This window comes from Panthera uncia (genome assembly GCF_023721935.1).
Source record: "Panthera uncia isolate 11264 chromosome B2 unlocalized genomic scaffold, Puncia_PCG_1.0 HiC_scaffold_24, whole genome shotgun sequence".
NCBI lineage: Eukaryota > Metazoa > Chordata > Mammalia > Carnivora > Felidae > Panthera > Panthera uncia.
In genome coordinates, this window is record NW_026057580.1 from 112,918,220 (window position 1) to 112,940,209 (window position 21,990).

Genomic DNA, 21,990 nt, shown 5'->3' on the forward strand with positions numbered 1-21,990 from the left:
CAGTCCAGGGAAGAGCCAATAAAATATTCTAAGAATAATAATGAATGCAGGAGTCAGGGAAGGTATCGGCCATCATCATAAAGGCACAACTAATGGAGGAAAAAGGGAAGAAAGAAAAATCATAGAGACAAAGAAAGGGAAGAATTTAGATGCTGGAGTTCAGTGCCCAGCTTTTCCCCTCAACATGATGTTCATAGCTACATATAGTTTAATTCATTCTTTTCATCACTGTATGGTATTTCATGTTCACACCACAAGCTGTCGTTGATGGACAGTTGGTTCATTTTAAGCTCTCAGCTATCATAAATGATGCTGCTATGAATGTTCCTTGCATGTGTTTCTGATGAACGTATGCATGTATTTATGAGTGGCCTACACCTACAGGTAGAATTACTGGGTCATATGATACATATACATTCATCTTCAGGAGGTACTGTCAATCGGTCTTCTAGAATGGCTACATCAGCTTTCATGTCCCTAGTAGCATATGGGAGATGCAGCTCTTCATATCCTTACCAAAACATGGGGGGTGGGGGGTCATCAGTCTCTTAGATTTTAGATACAGTAAAACCTTGGATTGCGAGTAACTTGTTCTGTGAGTGTTCTGCAAGACGAACAAACATTTCTGATAAATTTTAACTTGATGAATGAGCGATATTTTGTGATACGAGTAGTACGTAACACCGAACATCATATGATCACGACTGAGCCAATGTTCTTGAAATTTGCCTTGATATACACGTGCTTTGGATTACAAGCATATTTCTGGAACAAATTATGCTCACAAACCGAGGTTTTACTGTATTCTGTTGGGAATATGTTAGTAACACATGGTCACTTTAATTTCCATTTCCTGCTTTCAAATGTTTACTAATCTTTGGATAATCTCATTTTGTGTCTATTATTTTGCCCATTTTTCTATCATGTTGTCTTTCTTATTGATGTGTAGAAGTCCTTTACGCATTGAGTCCTTGATCACTTATATGTGTTGCAAAATCGCCCACTCTGCGGCTGGTCAGGTCACTCCCTTAATGTGTTTTAAGTTCCAAATTTCAATGTAGATAAATTTATCAATATTTCCTCTTATAATTGATTTTTTTCATCCTGTATAATAAATCTTCCTCTACATTAGAGTCATAACGTGATTGCACTATTTTATATTCTAGAAGCCTTATTGTTTCAATGTTTATATTTAGATATCCAATTCTACTCGATATTAATTGTTATGTATGGTGTGAGATAAGAAGTCAAGGTTCACTTTTATTTTATTTTATTTTTTTAATGTTTATTTACTTTTGAAGGAGAGAGAGACACAGTGTGAGTGGGGGAGGGGCAGAGAGAGAGGGAGACACAGAATCAGAAGCAGGCTCCAGGCTCTGAGCTGCCAGCACAGAGCCTGACGCGAGGCTCGAACCCACAAACCGCGATATCATGACCTGAGCCGAAGTCGGACGCTCAACCGACTGAGCCACCCAGGCACCCCGAGGTTCACTTTTAAACCTGAACACTGAACCACTTCACCCAGCACTATTTATTTAACAAACTGTCTCTTCCCCCAGCTGTAATGCCAATTTTTAAAGATTTTTTTTAAGTTTATTTCTTTATTTTGGGAGACAGGGAGAAGGAGAGAGCACATGCAAGTAGGGGAGGGACGGAGAGAAAGAATCCCAAGCAGACTGCCCTATCAGCACAGAGCCCAATGTGGGGCTCGAACCCACAAACCAGGAGATCATGACCTGAGTTGAAGTCAAGACTTAGACACTTAACTGACTGAACCACCCAGGTACCACTGTAATGCCACTTGATTATAATCAAGTGACCATATCTAGACAGAAGTCTGAATATAGGTACATAGCCTAATAAAATAATTTTATAGCTGGAAAAATGTAACTTTCCTAAGACAGACTAAAAACAGGCAAAAGACTTCCTCAGGTAGGAATACACAAGCAACAGCCATCGGATGATGAAATGGAGCACATACTGTCAAGGGGAACAATGATTAAGACTGGCTGGGAGGGGCACCTGGACGGCTCAGTTGGTTAAGTGCCCGACTTTAGCTAGGGTCATGATCTCATGGTCTGGGAGTTTGAGCCCGACACGGGGCTCAGAGCCTGGAGTCTGCTTCAGATGCTTGTCTCCCTCTCCCTCTCTGTCTCTCAAAAATAAACAAACATTAAAAAGGTTGTTTTTAAGAAACAGCCTGGCTGAGAAGTACCAGAACCTGTCACCCAGTGCGTGTTCTTCCCTGGCCATCTCTCCTTGAGGACCTCGTGAGATCTTCTCACTCCATGCCTAGTGAGGCGGGCACCACTGCCTCCTCAGCCCCCCATCACTGCTGCCCCTGGAGCCTCCCCAGATGTTTGTCCCAGGGAGCTGCTCTACACGGACTAGCTCACTAGCCCTCGGGCCCTGAACATAGCCTCTCCTGTTAAGCATCAGGGACCCACACGATGCCTTCTCTGGACGGAAGTAACTACTCTCACAGAAGCCCCAGACTAGAGTTATCCCCCAGGCCCCTCATTTGCCTGCTCATTAGGTGATGCCATTAATCCCAAATAAACCAACAGCCACCATTCTACAGCCACTCCTTCAACATTAAACTTCTATTTGAAATCACCCCTCCTCAGCCCATCCCTATCTTCTAGCTACAGTCTCGCTTCCCACAATTAATGATTTTTTTTTTGAGGCAATGCACATATTCCTGAGGCCACACAGCATGGAAGCTAAGGGTAGGGGTTTTGTTGTATTATTGTGGAACAAATATTGAGTCACCTCTCTCTCCATTTCAAGCGCATTGTGACCTTTGGCAAGTAAGATAACCTCTCTGTACGTTATTTTTCTCATTTGTAAAATGGGTATAACATTCATCTCTGAGAGGCCAAGTGAAGACCAACATACATGCAAAACATCTAACAAATGTCAACCGAATAGCAATAGAAACTGTTACCCACCGTTGAGCCTCGTGGAATATAGATTTATGTCAGATTGTCCTGGCATACAAATGGGTCTGGCCGGAGCGTATATGAAAATAGGCCTACACAGTCAGAAAACACCACAAAGTACGCTTTCACTTGGCTTGGGAGGAGGAATCAGATAATGGAGACTGACAGTGGCATAGCGGGCCTCAGAGTTTGGCTTTGGAATTAAGGTCCGGTCACTTCTAGGGTAAGCTGTAGGCAGGAGTCACAGCAGCATGTCAGCAGCCAGCTGACTAAGAGTAAAAAATAAAATAAAATAAAATAAAATAAAATAAAATAAAATAGGGACTCGGCAAATTAATGTGTACCCTGCTGAAATTCACACAGATCACTCTATTATTTTTAATACTCTCTGGGCCAAGTTCAAAGAATCACTGGAAAGACTCGGCTTAAGAAGAGAAGTTTGGGTCCCCGTTTCATAGGAATGACACCCCGAGAAAGCACTCAGGTACTATTACCTTCTGCCCTGCCTGAACCAGCCCTTTTCCACCCCTCTGCTCACTGCCAGCCTATACAGCGGTCATCCGTTCTCTCTGCATCCCATCAAAAACACACTTTATCTCAGCTTGAAGCACCTACAACAGTTACTTGAGACGTAGATGAGCTCGCTAAATATCTCTTGAGCAAACAGATCGAGTTTCAAGTTCTAACGACAGAGGAAATGCTCAAGATGGCACACACCTGCAGGAAATTGCTTTGCCCGTGAGAGCACTGTGGGAGGATACCGGCACCCGGGCGCGTGCTTCCTCCCGTTAACGTGTGCACGTGATGGTGGAAGGGCTATCACACGAGAACACTAAGTAGGCCTGAGTGTTGTGGAAATCTATACCTTGAGCTAGAAACCCTTGAGATTTCTTTTCTGGCGCGCTGCACATAAGGAGTCGGGGCCATGCTTTCCTTGGTGTAGAATTTTCCAAGTTAACAAGAAACCGAATACAACGCATCCTAACCCTTACTTCAATAAATAACTTGGTTTGCACTCCGGGTTACTGAGACGGTTGCTTGTTTGGTTGTAAATAACTCTATAAGCTGTAGAAGCAACAAAGGGCAAATCTGCAAATACTTAATTCTGCACGTCATGGGAAAAATAGCTACATAAATGACATTTACAGAGGGAAATGTTTCTAACCTAGCAGTTAGAAATTTGCTAAGGGTATGAGTCAGCACAAATATTTGCAATGGAAATAACGTCTTCCCCTCACCAAATTTATAACCGTTGCTAATTACAAGGATAAAATTGCAATTAAGAACAAATGAACAAGCCATTTATACTACTTTTTCTAAGTAAAATATTACTATTTAAAATCTATGTGATCCCTTATTTCCAATGAAGATGGACCTTAAAAATAATGTGTGGCTGTCAACAAAGTTCTAGCAAAGCCACTTGGATGCTTTAGGGATCTAGCTGCTTCTTAACGTTGACTATCCCAAAATGAACTGCTTAACATCCAGACAGTTACAACATGTGAAGTTGACCTTAACGAATACAAAATTGGTCCAAGAGGATTTGCAATATTGTCCTACTAGTGCCAGCGGGAGCTGCTGTGTACCCACAGCGACAGTTAAATGAAAAGGTGAGGCATATGAATTTCATACACAAGCCATCTGTAACATCTCCAAGAAACCCCGCTGATGCAGCCACTTGGATCTGAAATCTACAGGGTTCGCTGCAGGAGAAATGAAGGTCACTGACTGACATTAAAACTGACACAGCTCACATTTCAGAGTATCAATGTTGCTAAAATGTTTCTTCTGTTTTCCTAAGTAACTGACCCCCAACAACATACCTGTGAAATCTACATCTGAAGGTTGGACTTCAAAAGTTGATTTTTTCCCTTACTCCTAAGAGCACCATAAAAACTCTCCATTGATTTCTGATTAATTTATTTCATTCTGTTTTGGAAAATTCCATTAAATTCAGAAAGTTTTTTTTCCCCTTTTCTTTATTGGTTTGCTTGTTTACTTATTTATTTTTTCAATTCCAGTATAATCACTGTAGTGTTATATTCATTTCAGGGGTACAACACAGTGACTCACCACTTCTATACATTACTCAGTGCTCATCAGGATACGTACACTCTTACAGAAGGGTTTTTTTGTAAAAGAGAGGTGTTCCATATAAAAGGAACTCGTTCTCTGTTCCTCTGCATGAAACCATATTTACTGGAATTCAAGTCAGTAAATGTTTATCGAAATCGCATTGATCTCTTTGATGGTGTAGCATCAGCAGGTTTGTGCAACAAGGCTGGGACCTTGTCCTTGGGGCAGCGGGCAACTTAGCTGGGCAGGTGGGCTTTTGTACAGTGCTCAGTGTTTCAACTCCTGTCTGTCTGTCAGCTGTCTTTGTATCTCACTTTACTGCTCATCTCCTTTTCATATGCAAAGCCACCTTCCACCCTCAGTGGATAGCCTTTCCTTTTGCTCTACAGAGAAAACTGAGATCTGCCGGGGGTAAGGTGTGACTGGAGAGACAGTACCAACCACATGGACCTTGGGTATAGGCTGATGCAACCAGTTCCTTGAGGTAGGACCAGATGTAATGTTTAAAATGTCCTAGTCTCGGGACGCCTGGGTGGCTCAGTCGGTTAAGCATCCGACTTCGGCTCAAGTCATGATCTCACGGTTCCCAAGTTCAAGCCCCACGTTAGGCTCTGTGTGGACAGCTCAGAGCCCGGAGCCTGCTTCGGATTCTGTGTCTCCCTCTCTCTCTGCCCCTCTCCCACGTGTGCTCTCTCTCTTGTTCTCTCTCTCTCTCTCAAAAAATAAGTAAACACTAAAAAAATCATTAAAATGTCCTAGCCTCAATTTCTTCAAATATAAGACAGTCAAATAATTTGAAATTAATGTAGGGAAAGAATTATAGGAAATTAAGCACTACCTATGAATTTCAAAGAGGCAATGCAATGTCCTATATGGGAGACTTCACCCACAGGATGAATTCTCCTTTCTGGGAGGGTCTGTAACAGCTTTCTCTCAAGATTGGATCTGACTGACATGTGCCACACTCTTTCAGGAAAGAATCACTCACAGTATAAGCAGAGTGAACTAACTCCCATGGGGTCTGGGGCACAGTGTGAAGTAGACTGCTTCCAGCTAGAAGACGTATCTTTGAAGTTCCCTGTTTCATCTTAAAAAGGTGTAAGATATTCCATTCTACTCTATTACATATTCCTGTTTATTAAGATACAAGCGTGGTATTCTGATTTACCTTTCTCTGTAATGTTGTGTAAAACAGATACTCCGAGATATGTCCCTACTTATACGAAAACTATCTTTTGTTCCTGGCTTGTTACATTACCTAGGAGTATACAAACTATTTCTCTAATAAAAGAAATATATAGATTTGTATGCACAAAGAAGGTCTCTAGTGCTATCACTCTCACACAGACACACACACACACACACACACACACACACACACCCATCATTTTTCCATTGTTAGAACTAAAGCCATGTACTGAAAAAGGCCATGTTAAAGATTTCAGTTAAATTATGTGTCACTGTATCTGGAGTCTCTGAAGATGCTCTTTGGAGCCGATGACTGTATAAAACCATCAGCTCCCGTCTAATGCCAAAAATGACTAGAAAGGGTTAGGTTGATAAAATATGACCATTGAGCACTATCTCAAGTCTAGACAGAAAAATGACTTGTATATTAATTCTAAATCACAAAATAAATGCCAAATATAACTAAGATTAAAATGTGAATCAAGAGGAGAAGCCTAAGATATAACAAATGTATTCAAAGGGAAAGTTAAACTAAGATCCTATTTTTTTTAAATCTTTCTGTTAAATGAATGAACAAATGCATACCAAAATACTGACAAATGATAGTTAAATCACTATCTCCCTGGATACCAAGAGCAAGTATAAATGGACTTTGAGATAAATCTCTACCAATCTCCAAAAGCAAGTAAATTTTTTAAGTCTCCAATCCCAGGGCAGCACTATTTCGACAGGCTGAACGAATTTTAAGACAAATCTGAAAGCAAGAAAATTATAAAAAAAAATTTATATCAAACAACAATGACATCAGAAACATAAGTCTTTGCTGGAAGAGTTAAGGATAATTACAGGGTAGGACCAGTTTTTAGATTTAATGTCCTACTAGGAGCTGAATTTTAAAACATGTTTCTGGAGAGTTAAATCTTGGCTGTGTAAAACCTGTTATTTTTTAGTTTGTATTGAGCTTTGTAAACTTAAGAACGGCAGAAAGAGGAAAAAAGTGCAGGAGTTCACTAGGCAACCTTAGAAGCAGAAAAGTGGGGATGATTTCTCTCTTTTTGCTCAATCACACCATGCTAATAAGTTTTCTATTTTGTAAGTTTCAAACTTTACATTTTGAATTTTAAGAATAATACTACTGCAAAGTAAAATTCAGCAAGCAGAAATACTCTTTTCCCCAGGGTGGGCACCCAACGTCAGGGTGAGTTCCAAGAACCACATCGTGGTCAGAAATACACTACAAGTCTCACTCTGGTTCTGCATATGACAGAGTATCATTATTCCCGAGCTGAACTGAGGTGTCCAGGAACGTTCTGAACCTCTCTGATGTCATTTCTATTGGAAAGAGATAATATAGTCACTCTACCTTCAAGTGCTGTACTTTCGGTTCTCAGCTCAAGTTTTTGCTTTTTATTCAGTCCACTACTTTCTGTTCACATGTAAGACTATCAACTGATAACCTTGAGTGGATACTGATCAACTCACTACCGTAAGGACGTAGAGAGGACCACAAGGCCGGATGGCAGATGGGAACCTGCTGGTGCACGTAAAATCTCAGGGTGTTGTGGCTCTCAAACAGTCCATTTTCTTTTCTTTAAGGGACAGGAAAATATTTTACATGCAATGTAAACTCAAAGTGATGGGGTTTGGGGGTGATTGTCAGGGGGTTTGCAGCTGATGGTCAAGAAAGAATTCTTGAAGATGTCTTTGGTGCAAAAAGGTGATTTTATTAAAGCACAGGGACAGGGCCCGTGAGCAGGAAGAGCTGCACTAGGGTCCTGACGGGTAACTCATTACATACCCTCATGTTGGGAGGGAGTCAGGGATCGAGTAAGTCTCTAAGGTATTTTGGAAGCAAAGTTTCCAGGACCTTGAGGGGCTAGCTGCTGTTAGGAAAACATTATTTATCACTGTTTAGTAAAACCTCAGTCATGAGACCCTTCAGATGTATACTGGGGGGCCATAAGCTTGGAGTATGATTGCTAGCATATGCCTTGGAGGAGTTGACATAAAGGAAGTTTCCAAAGGAATTTTTATATGTTAAGGTAGACTTACAGGATCTTGGGAGTCAGGATAATGTTAAGCTAAGATTCCCTTTTGCCCCAGCCAAGTGTCATCTTCAAGGCAGCTGAGCTCCTAGAGGGAGGTCACTCTGCCTGTTTCAAGGACTTGTCTACAGGCTGTAGGCAGTAAAGGAAATTTAACGTTTCATTTGCCTTAGCTTCCCACATCACCATGGCAAGCAGTTAAACCTCTTTCCTTTGCTCTCGGGTAGCCAGGAGTGTCCGAGGAATATCACACAGATCCCACCTGGTGGCAGAGGGGTGCTGTTAGCCTGTCCTCTGCCCTCAGCTTGCCCCCCACTCCCTTATCAAAAGGACACAAACTGTGTACCTGAATGAAATTTTCAGCCTAACATCTGGAAAGGAAGAACACCGCTATCTTATATATATTTTGTACATATTATAACCACATATGTGGGCTCTGGAAGGGAGTGTCACTGAAAACCTCATCTTTTATTTCTGCATCTGTCAGCAGGCAGGACCACAAATGAGTGTTTTCTCAAATGGTACGATCGATTTATAAGCTGTGAAAAAGCACTGCTCCTACCTTTTGCAAGCTTTTAAAACCAGTCAGAGCCCTATAGATTACCTATTCCAATTCTTGGATTTTGTAAGCAACCTGAAGGCCCAAGAGATTATGTTATTTTTCTAAGGTCAAAAAGTTAGCTTAGTGGCACTGGAGACCCTTGAATATAAGTTATTATACACCTGTTGAGAAGTATTGTTAAGAAGGTAGACGAAAGTGATGTCAATCTCTTTTTACACAAAAGTACATGTTTGTACAGCACAACAATAAATAAAATTTTTACCTTGCTACTAATTCTCTACAAACTCTTTCAAAGGACAGAAACAGAATGAATACTTCCTAACACATGCCATGAGCCAGAATTACTTTAAAGCTACAACCAGACAAAGACAATATAAGAAAACTACAGACCATCTCTCTCCTGAGCAAAGATGCAAATATCCCCAGCAAAATATTCATGAATCAAATACAAAAAAGCATAAAAAATATATGCCATAGTCAAGTGGGACTGAACTCAGGTATGCAAACTGATTCAACATTCAAAAATAAATTCATGTAATCCAACACAAACTAAAACAGGTTAAACAACAGACTAAAAGAGATAAACCATATGATAATATCGGTAGATACAGAAAAAGTATTTGACAAAGTCCAACTCCCATTCATGATAAACACTGTCTGAAAACTAGGAATGGAAGGTAACTACCTTGTGAAGGTAAATGGATAGGGAAGGAAGACATGAAACCGTGTGTGTTCACAGATGACATAATAATCTATGTAGAAAACCTGAAAGAACCCACAAAATAATTCCTGAAATAATAAGCAGTTATAGCAAGGTTGCAGGATACCAGCCTGATATGCAAAAGATATGATTGACTTTCCCATATACCAGCAACGAATAAGTGGAATTTGAAATTAACCCTCTGGTTTTAATCTATTATGTAGTTAATTATGCCTAATTTGACTAATGATGTATGATTAAGGCACACGCAAAAATAAAAGAAACGTAAAATATAAATAGATACCCCAAATTTTTATTTTCAGTTCTGTAATTAAATAACTTATTTCCAGGAAGATGTGATATTTCAAAACCAAAACCAAGGAAATATATTTAAATGTAAATTCACAGGTCAGGAAATGTCATATTAATAAAGGACACACTGATATTATGTATTGAGTGAGAAAGTAATTGCAGAGGCCAGTTTTTTTTTTTTAGATTTTTTTCAAAAAATTTCGTATTGAGAAAGTTTTGCACTTTTGTCTCACAATAGAAAATGCAAAAAAAAAATGCAAACACGGGAGAAATGCTCGAACTTGCTAATAACAATTTTTAAAAAATATTGGGGCTTCTGGGTGAATCAATCAGTTGAGCATCTGACTCTTGACTATGGCCCAGGGTTATGGGATCCAGCCCCACACCAGGCTCCGTGCCTATGGGTGCGCGCACGCACACGTGCACTCTCTCTCGCCCTCTGCCCCTCCCCCACTCACGTGTGTGCGTGTGCTCTTTCTCAAAAATTTTTTTTTACTTAAAAAATTTTTAAATTAAAAAAAATATTAATGACAAAATTAATGTTCTTTAGCAAATAGGCAAAAACTAAAAGTATGAACATTTAAAAGTGTTGAAGATGCAGCAGGAAGCCGTCTCGAAGACAGGCAACCATAGTCTACAAGGGAAATAAACTTGGCAATATGCATCAGGCACCTTAAACATGTCCATGAACATTGACCTTTTGTTACCACTCCTACGATACTATTTTTAGATTCAAAACATTCAGTCAATGATTTCTGGAAAAGGATATAAATTTAAATGTTAGTCTAATATATATTTTGAAAATTTTTTTTTAGAGACAGAGAGGGACAGAACATGAGAGGGGAAGGAGAGAGGACACACACAGAATCTGAAGCAGGCTCCAGGCTCTGAGCTGTCAATGCAGAGCCCAGTGAGGGGCTCGAACCAATGAGCTGTGAGATCATGACCTGAGCTAAAGTCTGGACGCTTAAGCAACTGAGCCACCCAGGCACCACTTAACCTCATATTTTTAATTAGAAATAATTCAGATCACCAGCAATAGAGAAATGGTGAAATACCAGCTACCTATTTAAAAAAAAAAAAACAAAAAAAAAAAACAACGAAACCAAACTTGTTTCCATGGGATATTTCATAGCAGGGACAATTTATCATGATGCAATGTAAATGGAAAAAAGCCAGATACAAAACTATATATACAATGATTACATATAGCACGTATGCACACACACACCGTTGTATGTATGTATATATATATATATATATATATATATATATGCAAATATTTAGACTCAAGTGTTTAAGATACTGGAAAGAATTAAACCCAAATCTTGCTAACCATGAGGGTAAACAACTAACATTTTTAGTTTTTTTTGTGTTTGTTTGTTTTTGCGAGTGAATCACTTCTAAATTAAAAACGAAAGCATCAGCAGGAAAAAAAACCATAACCATCAGCAACATACAACATAAGGTACTCGTGTGTCCTCATGTAGGCTTTTATGACATCCCTATGCATGGAGCTTTCAGTATAAGAGGAGGCGGCCTCTTTCTTTATTTTACATACAGGGCATCCCCCTGCTGCCTTATACAAGAAGGGACCTCACCTAGTCAAGTGGTTGGTTATACACACACGCACACTTCAGTCTAACTGAAAACAGTAGCTTCTATTTATAAGATCGCCCGAAAATAATACTAGGAAAGATTTTACTGCCACAGACGGTATTATTTTTCAGCAGTTCTGTCCCTGCGCATCTGGGAAGTGGCTTGCTTCCCTGAATGGATGTTGGGAGCTGCTAATACAAAGCCGACAGCTCAGCGGCAGGCAAGCACAGAGAGCTGTGCCCACAGTAAGGGAACACGATCAACACCACACAGCCTAATGCCATCTTTAACAGCTTTAATGGAAGGTTTTTAAATACTGGCTGGTGGCCGCATTCTGACTTAGAGAGAAACCATTTCTCCTTTGAAAAACGGAGACGTGATGTTAATTAATTGCCTGGTGCTTTCAGAGCAGTTGAGGACTCCCAGCCCCTTTCCTGAAAGACCAGAAGAATCAGCTGTTCTTGCATGTTGAAAACGTTAGCCATGTGCAATCATTCACCTTACCGAGGGATGTTGAAAAGCTGCATTTTAGGCAATATTGTGGAATTCTCTCTCACAGCAGAAACTAAAAATGCAGCAGCAAAAAAAAAAAGTCTCATTTTTCTCCCTTTTCTGGAAACAAGTGTGTCCAACTGAGGCTGCTAAGGATTTTAGGATTCTATTAGTCAACCTGTTTTGTTTACATTTATTAAAGGACAGAAGTATTATGTTAGAAGTATTAATAACCACTAATCACGAAATCCCAGAGTTTAAGGTAACTCTAAAAGGCCACCTAACACAGTCCCCAAAGCCAAAGAGGCAACCCTGAAATGCCGAGGGCATATATCTGTCTTTGCTTAAAAGTCTGCAATAAGCAGGATTCTTTGACTTTATTCATTAATGCGTTTTGGCATTTCCCAGAAAGTTCTTGGTATCAGGGCTAAGACCTCGCTCTTGCAATTTGAGCTTCTAGCCGACCGCAGAGAATATGTACTAAAGCTAATTTCTTTTACTCTGTTCATTTGAATAACATAAAGTAAGAGATTTTACTCTCAGACATCAACTCTGTAGATTAAATAGGTGCAAGGTTTTCCACTCGGTCCTTGCCTCCCAAGCTATAATTCAAATCTAGTCATTATCCCTGTTTTCCCAACGAAGCATCTCCACATGTTCTTTCTTCCATTGTATTCACTGAGATTTCCCCAACTAGCTACATGCTTTTATTTGGGGCGTATGGATACATGTGAAGCCCCGACATACATACAGGCAAGTTACGTGGAAGAACTGAAGCGTATGAAAGAGACCTTTTTAAGATAAAATGTTGGGGCGCCTGGCTGGCTCACTCAGAAGAGCACGCGACTCCTGATCTCGGGGTTGTGAGCTCGAGTCCCACACTGGCTTCAAACAAAATGTTATGGATCATGTATTCCAGGAATAAATGGCGCTCATAAATTGTCATGGCATTCCTAACACTAGCTTCATGTTTTACTTCCGTTTAGAACTCACTGATATCAACACATGTGTTTATTTTTTAAGATTACACTACTTTTAGACATAAGTCATCTCTTTTCTATCTTGGGATCCGATTCGACCACTGACCACACGAAGGATTTGGCACTTTGAACAGTCTGAGAGTGAAATATACCCACGTTGGGCAAACGGCGTCGAAGCAAAGCAGACACTCCTCAAGAAGGAGAAACCACTGAGGAGGTTTATGTGAGAAGCCACCATGGGAAAGCAGCATGTGGAGGGTGACAGCGTCTTCCGATCCTTACCTGATGTCGGTACATGTTATGCAGGTGATGCCTCGACTGTTTGTTGTGATCAGGTTCAAAGCCACTGATGTTTCCTTGTCAGCGGTTGGGTGTGCTCCACATTTAAAGAAAAATTCCTGGAAGGATGAGAAGTATGTCAGAAATCACAGACATGGAACTCAGCTGGCCGTTTCCCCCTCTCTGGAAACATTTTCACATTAAACAAACTCTTCGGGCAAGAGAGGAAATCTATTATGAGGTATGCGTTAAAAAGAAGTCCACATCGAATCTTTGGAAGGAAACTAAATGCCCTTGTGCCACTACTCAACAATCCCCTTTTTAGGAGGGTCGAAGTGTCTGTGTTTGACTTCCTTTCCCCTGTTAGCCGTGGAGCTGGGGAAATGCTCGGTGACCCTGGTTTAGCAACGCCCTTCCATGATAAATGAGTCTAATAGAAGAACCCAGTGTGAATGCAGGAGGAAGCCTGAAATGGTATTTCACAAATGAGGAAAGGGAGACGCCGAGCCAAGCAATGATTTGCCCAAAGTCAAACAATCAGAGGTGAAGGCAGGAAGTAACCAGGTTTCCTAAGGGGAAACCCAGTGAGTTTTCTCCAGCACCACAACGCAGTTGGTCAGTCAGCAGCAAAGATGTGGTCCAGAGTAAGGAATCTAGGGAACGGTACTCTACATAAGACTGTGCATACACGCAGACTTACAGATTAGCGGAGTGTGACCCTCCCCAGACGCTCCCTGAACCTTTCTCTGCCGACGAACAGGGTCCCAGAATTCCCTGGGAGACTCCAGCCCCATGCCCCACACTAAGCAGAGGGAATGTTCCACACCTGTACTTCTCTTCTTAATTGGCTTCTCCAGCCTTGTCTTGCACACACTCCCTTAAGTTAGCTTTTCACATAGGTCACATTCTTTTGTTTGCTTATATTCTCCCTTCTCAACCCAAATCTTCTTTTTCTTTTTCTTCATTTCTTCCTCTTGTTATGTCTCTATTTGTTCACACGCCCCTTTACCCTTCATACGCTGGGGTGTTGAGCACAGTAACCACTCTGCCTCTTGCCTAACAGTCTTTGCACTCCCATGATAATCACATCCATGAAGTTCAGTTTTCTGCTACGGCCAAAATTCAATACAGGTGCATCTCTGGACAACAGAAGGACACTTGTCCACCTCATATTCCCCGCTTCCCCCAACTCCATTTGAGGATAACTACTTGGAATCTGGGAAGTATCTCCCTTTAAACACTAGACTTTGCCTTTGGTTAAAGCTCCACATATTAAGTGCTTTTGGCTTCGTGGGACTTTGGGGGTGTTTGTTGTACCTCCCACTCTGCATTGTAGCCTAAGAGCACCCACGGACACCACGCAGATGAATATACGTGGCTGTGTTCTAATACAACTTTATTTACAAAAACATTTAGAAAATGGGATTTTGTCCACAGGCCGCTGATGGTCCACCCCTGAGGTATTGTGGAATACCTTACTCATATCTGCATCTTAACAGTGTCCAGTATAGAACAGGCATCAGATAGATTTTCCTAAATACAAAAAAATCGACAGGTTCATTAACCAAATCCTCTCATCATCCCTTCACACATTTGGCAGCACCACCCTTAATTTATTCTTTCCCCACTCGTAACCCAACTGGCTCCTTCTCCTCTGACCTGAGATACAGGGAGCAACACCTGTGGCTTCCAACGCCGGTGTGCACTGGAGACACCTGCTGGGCTAGAAATTGCTGGACCCAACACCAGGTTTCTCTAATTCGGGAGTTCTGAGGCAGGGCCAATGCTTTGCACTTCTCACATGCCGGCAGGTTATGCTTTGACTGTCGCCCTGGGAGCCGCACACTTGAGAGACACCGAGTTATACTGACATCACTGGCAAAGGGAGGAAACTCTGTTTCTTCTCTCAGAAGACGACAGCTGAAACATACCTCACTTACCACATCTGGAAGTGATGCCATGTCTCTGGTAATATGTGTTACTCTCCAAAAATCTGAAGGGTGCCACTGTACAGAGAAGTGTCCCAAAGCCAGCTGTCTGGAGCCCAGGCTCTTCTGAATTGCAAGGGTCTTACCAGCCCCAGACGGTGTCACTGCTAGTTAACCAGAACCTATGCTATCTGGGGCGAGTGGCCTATTAGTCCTCCTCCCTGCAGTCTTCAGGCCCACAGATGACGGTGTGTCAACAGTCTTGCTATAATAGATGGCGTGTCCAGTGCTTCTGATGAGCGCCCGTTTACATATGTCCTTGGAATCATGTCTATGAGCTCATGTCTTTCCTTGGAGCAGCACGGACATCATACTGATTGGTCCCCCCTTTTTTTTTTAACATGGAATGCTACCCTTTTCACACAACCTTTTGAAATTTTACAAATCCTTCAGAGGTCAGTTCAAGGATATTAAGAAAAAGCTTTAAAGCAATTCCTGACGGCCTAAACAAAAAGTGTGGAGGGCATGACCGGCCCTTATGAAATACACTGAGTTAGCTGCAAGTACTTTTTGTGGACATGAAAAAAAAATCCTGCTCATAACACAAAATAATTCCTCCAAAACAGCTGAGTTGGCTGGACTATTGAGAAGGTATTTCATATACAGATAAATAGATAGTATTTGTATTTTTTTCTTAGCTTGCAAAAAACTACTGGTAGATGTTCAGCTAACAAATCACAAACTGTTCTAATACCAGATAGAAGTCAGCCAGATAAAAGCCAAAATCCTTTTTATTGAGGGGAACGGATGTTTGTAGATAACAGTAAGTTATCTACATAGATATCTGGAAAATTCCAGTGTTTCACATGGGGTGATAAAACGAAAATACGAATTATCAACTCTGTGTATTAAATATGTATGTCACATTTGTGAATTTCAGCACTCTCTCCACCAATTTTTATGAAAGGAGGTTCTTCTGTAGTACTAGAGTAATTGGCAAGAATGGTGGAGGGTCTGAGACTTCACCCTGCTTGCAAGTTAACAGGTTAATATGCTACAGTCTCATGGATGCTGGCAGAAGACACAAGACTCCTGGGTCAGAGACAAAGGACTGTGTAACTCAGAGCCCAGGCAGAATGAAATATGGACATCATGACCATGCCATTCCCCCTGCTCCCCAACAACTATGGGATGAAGCAGATGAACTAAGCTACATGCTACACCTGTGATGGGTCTGCACCACAGCTGAGGACTCTGAACCCTGGGAACCCAGATCTTCAATAAGCAGCTGTAGGCAAACCTTCCTTTTGTCCTCAAGGGGGATGCTGTCTTTACGATACTGGATAATAAGCAGATCTGCTCTATGATCTCCTTAAAACGATCATCCAGAACAAAAGGGTAGAGTAGGCACCTCCCTTACAACACGCAGAAACGCAGGAGAATCCTAGAGAACTCTCTCCCAATATTAGTTACACCTCTTCTGGCAGACTAATCACTAGCACGATCTGGTGGTTTCCTGTCCTATGTAATCAGTGAGCTAGGATGTTGGTAGTCTTTTGATATTTTCAGTCTGCATGCAAAACACACAACTAGTAAAGCAAAGCTTTACTAAAAAGTAAAGAAACAGAAGAAGCTTGCAAAAATTTCTACCTTGGGTACCTCAGCTTGCTTATAGAGGGTTGTCAATTCAATACAGCTGCATGATTCTTTTGGGGTAGCTGTGAATTTTGCCTTTCTGTGTTTTATTTCTCTCGATTGCTCAGGGTTAAAAAAAATCATGGGAGCCAAAGCCAGAAAAGTCATCTAGCCAGACTCCACATAGCATGTTCAGAAAGCTGACTCCACTGTGGTGAGATGCAGTCATCCGGGGGATGACACCATCTCCATCTCAACATGGGGCCCAGGAAACACTGCAAGCTGGAGTGAGTGACAGCAGTTATGCTCCAGGGCCGTCTGCTTGACGTGGCCTTACTCTAGTTTCAGTAGGTGCTGGGTTTGACCAGCAAAATAAATTCCGTGTCACTAGGGAAACAGACCCCTGTGGGTGCAGCAGGGAAACATCCTCCTTCGTGAGGGAGGACATTCATCAATCCTAGTGAAGGCAATATGGCTCTCTTAAGTGTGGGTGAAGAAAGATTCCCTAAGGGGCCCACCCCATATTTTACAAATACCAGCTCAAGATAAATCAGCTACAAAAATAAACAAAGCAAACCAAACCAAACCAAACAAACAAAACAACCAAGTCCTGAAAAATTAAATGAATTCTTCCACCTAATCAGGAACTACAGTTCCCATGGGATGGCTCATTTCATTTGGATCCACAGACTCAATTCTGGGAAGCCATAATTAATTAGCAAGAAGCTAAAATGTATGACAGTAATTGGCCAGGTTTTTTTTTTTCTTTGTTTGTTTTCAATGATAGTGTAAACTATTAAAAAAAAAAAACTGAACCCAGAATAAGACCTTGAAAATGAGCTTGGTTATAATATTATAACCATGTTAAATGCTATGCATTTTCCACCTTATTAGTACTAAACAGAAAATCTAAACTCCAGCACAGTTATATTCTTTAAGTTCACAGAAATGTATTTGCATTTTTACCATTTCTGTGGACAAGGCTATGATTCTTTCCTTCTGCTCTCACTGAGTTCTTGTATTTTATCATAACTCATCTATCTTTCACTTCAGGCTATGGAGGCCTGACCCTCTAACCAAATCAGACCCATAAAAACCAAGAGTGTACATTAAGGGAAGACCTGTAAACATTGCAGTTCAGCTGCTGGTGGCATTCCCAAAAGCCACCCTCCTCTCAACTCCACTCTGCCACCTGACTCCTGACTCATTACCGGTGTCTCTCACAAAGAGGGACATGGTAAGAAGTATGGAAACAAATAAGGCAGTGAAATCTGAAAATAGATTTTTACCAAGAACCCAGTTGTGTAAGAACTTACAGGATCAGAATCTAATTAGTCAACTCCAAACATAAATTAAATTGTTCCAAATTTCTATAAAAAGAGCTAACAAACAACTACCTGGAAAGCCTCGCATGTCCCAACCACAAGCTAGTTCCACAAACCTGAAAAAATAGCAATGAGACCCACATCTTCCTCTTCATTTATGAATCTTCTAACGGCTTTTATTGAACCTCCTAGAGTTAATGAGTTTTATAGATACTGCTTAACCATAATGTTTTCCAGATAGAATATTTGTCTTGATTTTACAAAGAGTTAAATTCGATGTTAGTCTCTAAATCTTTCTTAATTAATATGCTCCAAAGAAAGCACACCTTTCTCTCTGTTTTTAAAGTTTATTTTTATTTATTTTGAGAGAGAGATAGAGAGCAAGCAGGCAAGAGCCCAAGCGGGCTCTGCTCTACCAGCACAGAGCCCGATGCGGGGCTCGAACTCACAAATCGTGAGATCATGACCTGAGCCAAAGTCAAGAGCTTAACCCACCGAGCCACCCAGGCACCCCACACCTTTCTCTTGATAAAATAAAAGGGACACACGACTTTCACTGGAAGGTTGTGGTACGTGGTTTGTACTGAACAAGTAACTGGCCATCTGCATGGGTCAGAGTCAAGTTAGGGAAACAGGACCCACGCCAGGCAGTTCAGCTGAGGGAATTTAATGCTAAGGTGTAGTCACAAAGGTGGTGGAAGCCACATAGGGCAGAAAGCCACCCTGAGATCAGCAGCTTTTGGGCTCCAGTCACCGGAGTGGGAAGAGTTGGCTGGGAGGTCTGCTGGGAGCTGGGAGGGTGAACGAGAGGCGGCCACTATCAGAAAAATGCTTCTGGAAGAGAAAGCAAGGAACATCCTGGCCTCTGCCTTCTCTCTGACCTCCCAGCTCCCCCCTGGCCTCTCCTGGGCAGAGCCAGCCTGAAGCAAGGGAATCTGGGAGCTGGCACTGGCCATGACCAGCTCGATATACCACACAGGGAAGGGCAGGGCAGGGGGTTCTAGAAACAAGCAGCAGGTGACCGGTGCACCTTCGAAAGGCAGAGCCAGTCTGTCAAGTGCCGGTTCTTTGCCTTTCACTGTCTGTTGGTGGTAGCACTTTCTAATCAGCCTCCACAAAAGAAACAAAGATACATTCAGCTATGGCTCTGTAAAGTGTATTAAACACACACAAATATTTATACCATTTGTGGATTGAGTTCAAACTCAAACCTGTGAAAAGATGAACCACCCAAATTTTCAAGTAAGAGAGACCGAGGACAGAAGGCTACTGTTACGATTTATGAGAAAACTGGTAATGAGCATCTTACATCCCTCTCTGTCGAAGGGTCCTCATGCTTCCCAAGTTACCAGAGACGACCTGTCACTTAGAATCAATCTAAGTGTCTCCCATGGAACTAAAACTTCTATCAACTGCTATCAAGCCAGCAACGAACAGACATCCTCACTTCAGGCTCTAACAGTTCCTCGTTTGGTTGGATGCAGATTCTTTTGTAAGAAACGACTGATGCTTTTAGGTCTTAATATCCATTTACTATCCATTATTCATATTAATATTATACCTTTAGTTTTCTCTAAGCTAAAATCTGACAAACAGCATATAATTCCCATATTCTGCACCCTCTCCATAAGGAAAGCCTGTAACTGAGCGATGCCAAAGCCTGTTCACCTGGTGACTTAGAGCATCCGAGCCTTCGTGCTGACGTGTTAGACTCACTTGCAGTCCAGATACAAACTAACTGTACAACTTGTTTGATCGCATAATACTTGTACACTTTGCTAATTTACCAACGCTAGGTATAAAATTAGGTTACACCCAGTTAAACAAATAGAATCTCAAAAGCTACTGATTCTGTTATCATGTGCAAATTTGTTTTCTCTTAATAAGGTGCCAACAAAGCCTCTAGATGATGTGCAAACTTTATCAGGACAAAGAAAATCAATATACTCCCATAGAAAGGAAAACCACACTGGATCTTTGCTGAGGACGGTTGCTGCCAGGTCCACACCATGACCACTGCCAAAGCCTTAAGGAAGGCTGCATGTTCCTCCGCGGCCCTGCATTGGTTAACAACAAATGCACACATTATATGCACGTGGTACATGTACATCCACGTGGTATATGCACATAGCTTGGTACACACATATGCCAAGCTAGCCCATGCTAAGCAGCAGAAAGAAAGCCTCCGACGTTAAGCCAGCAAGCACATGGCTCTCCACTTTCACCTTTGGTCAGGTCCATAGTATTTCCACTGTCCTACCACTACGGCTATTGTTAAATTTCAAAAGTATTTTCAAATTTGTATCTTATTACCAAAGTTAAAAGTATAAACTGGGTCCATTCCCTAGGCCAATGTATAAGAAATAATAAAAATAAAAATGAAATTCTAAAATCCAAAAGGCTCTGGAAACACAAAGCCTTTTGTCCTCATTTGTCCTCAAAATGTTGCCACAAGTAAAATTTAATGGCGAGACTGGACGTGAACTGGCTTGGCATGATCTCTGGCCCGTATCTGTCCAACTCAGTGTGACTGTCCCCACTTTGTACTGCAACGTCGTTGTTTTTCTTTTTAAGTGAGAAGGTGTAGGCACCCAGTCCTGGAGCTATTTCAGAGTTAAAATGTATGAATTGCATAATCTTTCTAAAATCTAAAAGTTTCTGAATTTAAAACACTTCAGACTTCAGGGTAGTAGATAAGCGATTACTATTCTACACCTAAATTTTTTAAAATTCTTACTAATCCAACAGGATGATCCTCGAAGTGCTAGACACAGTCCTCTACGTGAATCACTGCAATGGTAGTTTTGATTCAGTCCGAAAGAACAGTTCAAGCCTACTTCAAATATGTACATAAATAGACCCTTGCATACTTGTCACCTTTCCCTGTGACGCCAGATCTAAACAATTACAGATGTTAGGACTACATGCCTTCAAGACATGCCTTCTTCTTCCATGCCTGGATCGGAAGTTCTTCCACTGTCCAGAAGTTTATTCTATTGTAACATGCCCGGTCACCATGCATTATTTATTATTTTAAGACTAAAAGTGGGTTGTAAAAGAAAGCACATCAAATGAATCCTGAAAAGAGTAAACTACGAGGTTCAAAGTCATTGTGGATGCTTATAGAATGCGTAAGTTTGGGGGCGCCTGGGTGGCTCAGTGGGTTAAGCACCGGACTTCGGCTCAAGTCATGATCTCGCGGTTCGTGGGTTCGAGCCCTGCGTCAGGCTCTGTGCTGATAGCTCAGAGCCTGGAGCCTGCTTCAGATTCTGTGTCTACCTCCCTCTCTCTTTCTGCCCTTCTCCCGCTCGCCCTCTGTCTCTCAAAAATAAATAAACATTAAACAAATGCATGAGCTTGTATAGATGGCTTTGTTCAGACAAGAAAATAAAACAGTCTCAGAACAACAAAGAATGGAACTCATCAATACAGAGAACAGATTGGCAGTTACCGGAGGTGGGGGAGGGATGGGAGGGGGGGGGGGCGTGGGTGAAATGGGTGAAGGTGATTAAATAGAACAAATTTCCATTTATAAAATAAACAAAGCAACAGAAGATGATCCTCATTCCCAGTAGGTAATCGCTCAGTCATGCTCAGATCATTGTACCTCCCTTTCTCTTCACTAGTCCAGGGTGCACAGATGGCCAGCTCAGTCAGAACACACAAATTCCCCTACTGTGAACACAGAGAGAGAACCTGTCTGAGAATCAAGCCAATGTTCAGAAGAGAACAGAAACAAGAGACAGAAAGGCAGAGTTCCAGCGACAGCATTTGTGACCTGGATCCAGCTATGCCTGTTTCCCTGGTTACTTAAGTTACCATATCTGCCTTAAGTAATAGCCAAGCTCCCAGGGATTATTTTCCCCCAATGTTTACTCATAGAAAGAAAGAAAGAAAGAAAGAAAGAAAGAAAGAAAGAAAGAAAGA

At 41.5% G+C, this 21,990-nt stretch overlaps 1 protein-coding gene across 1 annotated transcript in view; it reads right to left on the reverse strand.

Moving 5' to 3' along the window:
• PRKN (parkin RBR E3 ubiquitin protein ligase) overlaps positions 1 to 21,990 on the reverse strand; it is a 1,335,825-nt gene that overhangs the window by 584,537 nt on the left and 729,298 nt on the right. The window contains exon 6 of the mRNA XM_049653164.1: positions 13,179 to 13,294. Coding sequence (XP_049509121.1) covers positions 13,179 to 13,294 — 116 coding nt within the window. The remainder of the gene's footprint in view (positions 1 to 13,178; positions 13,295 to 21,990) is intronic.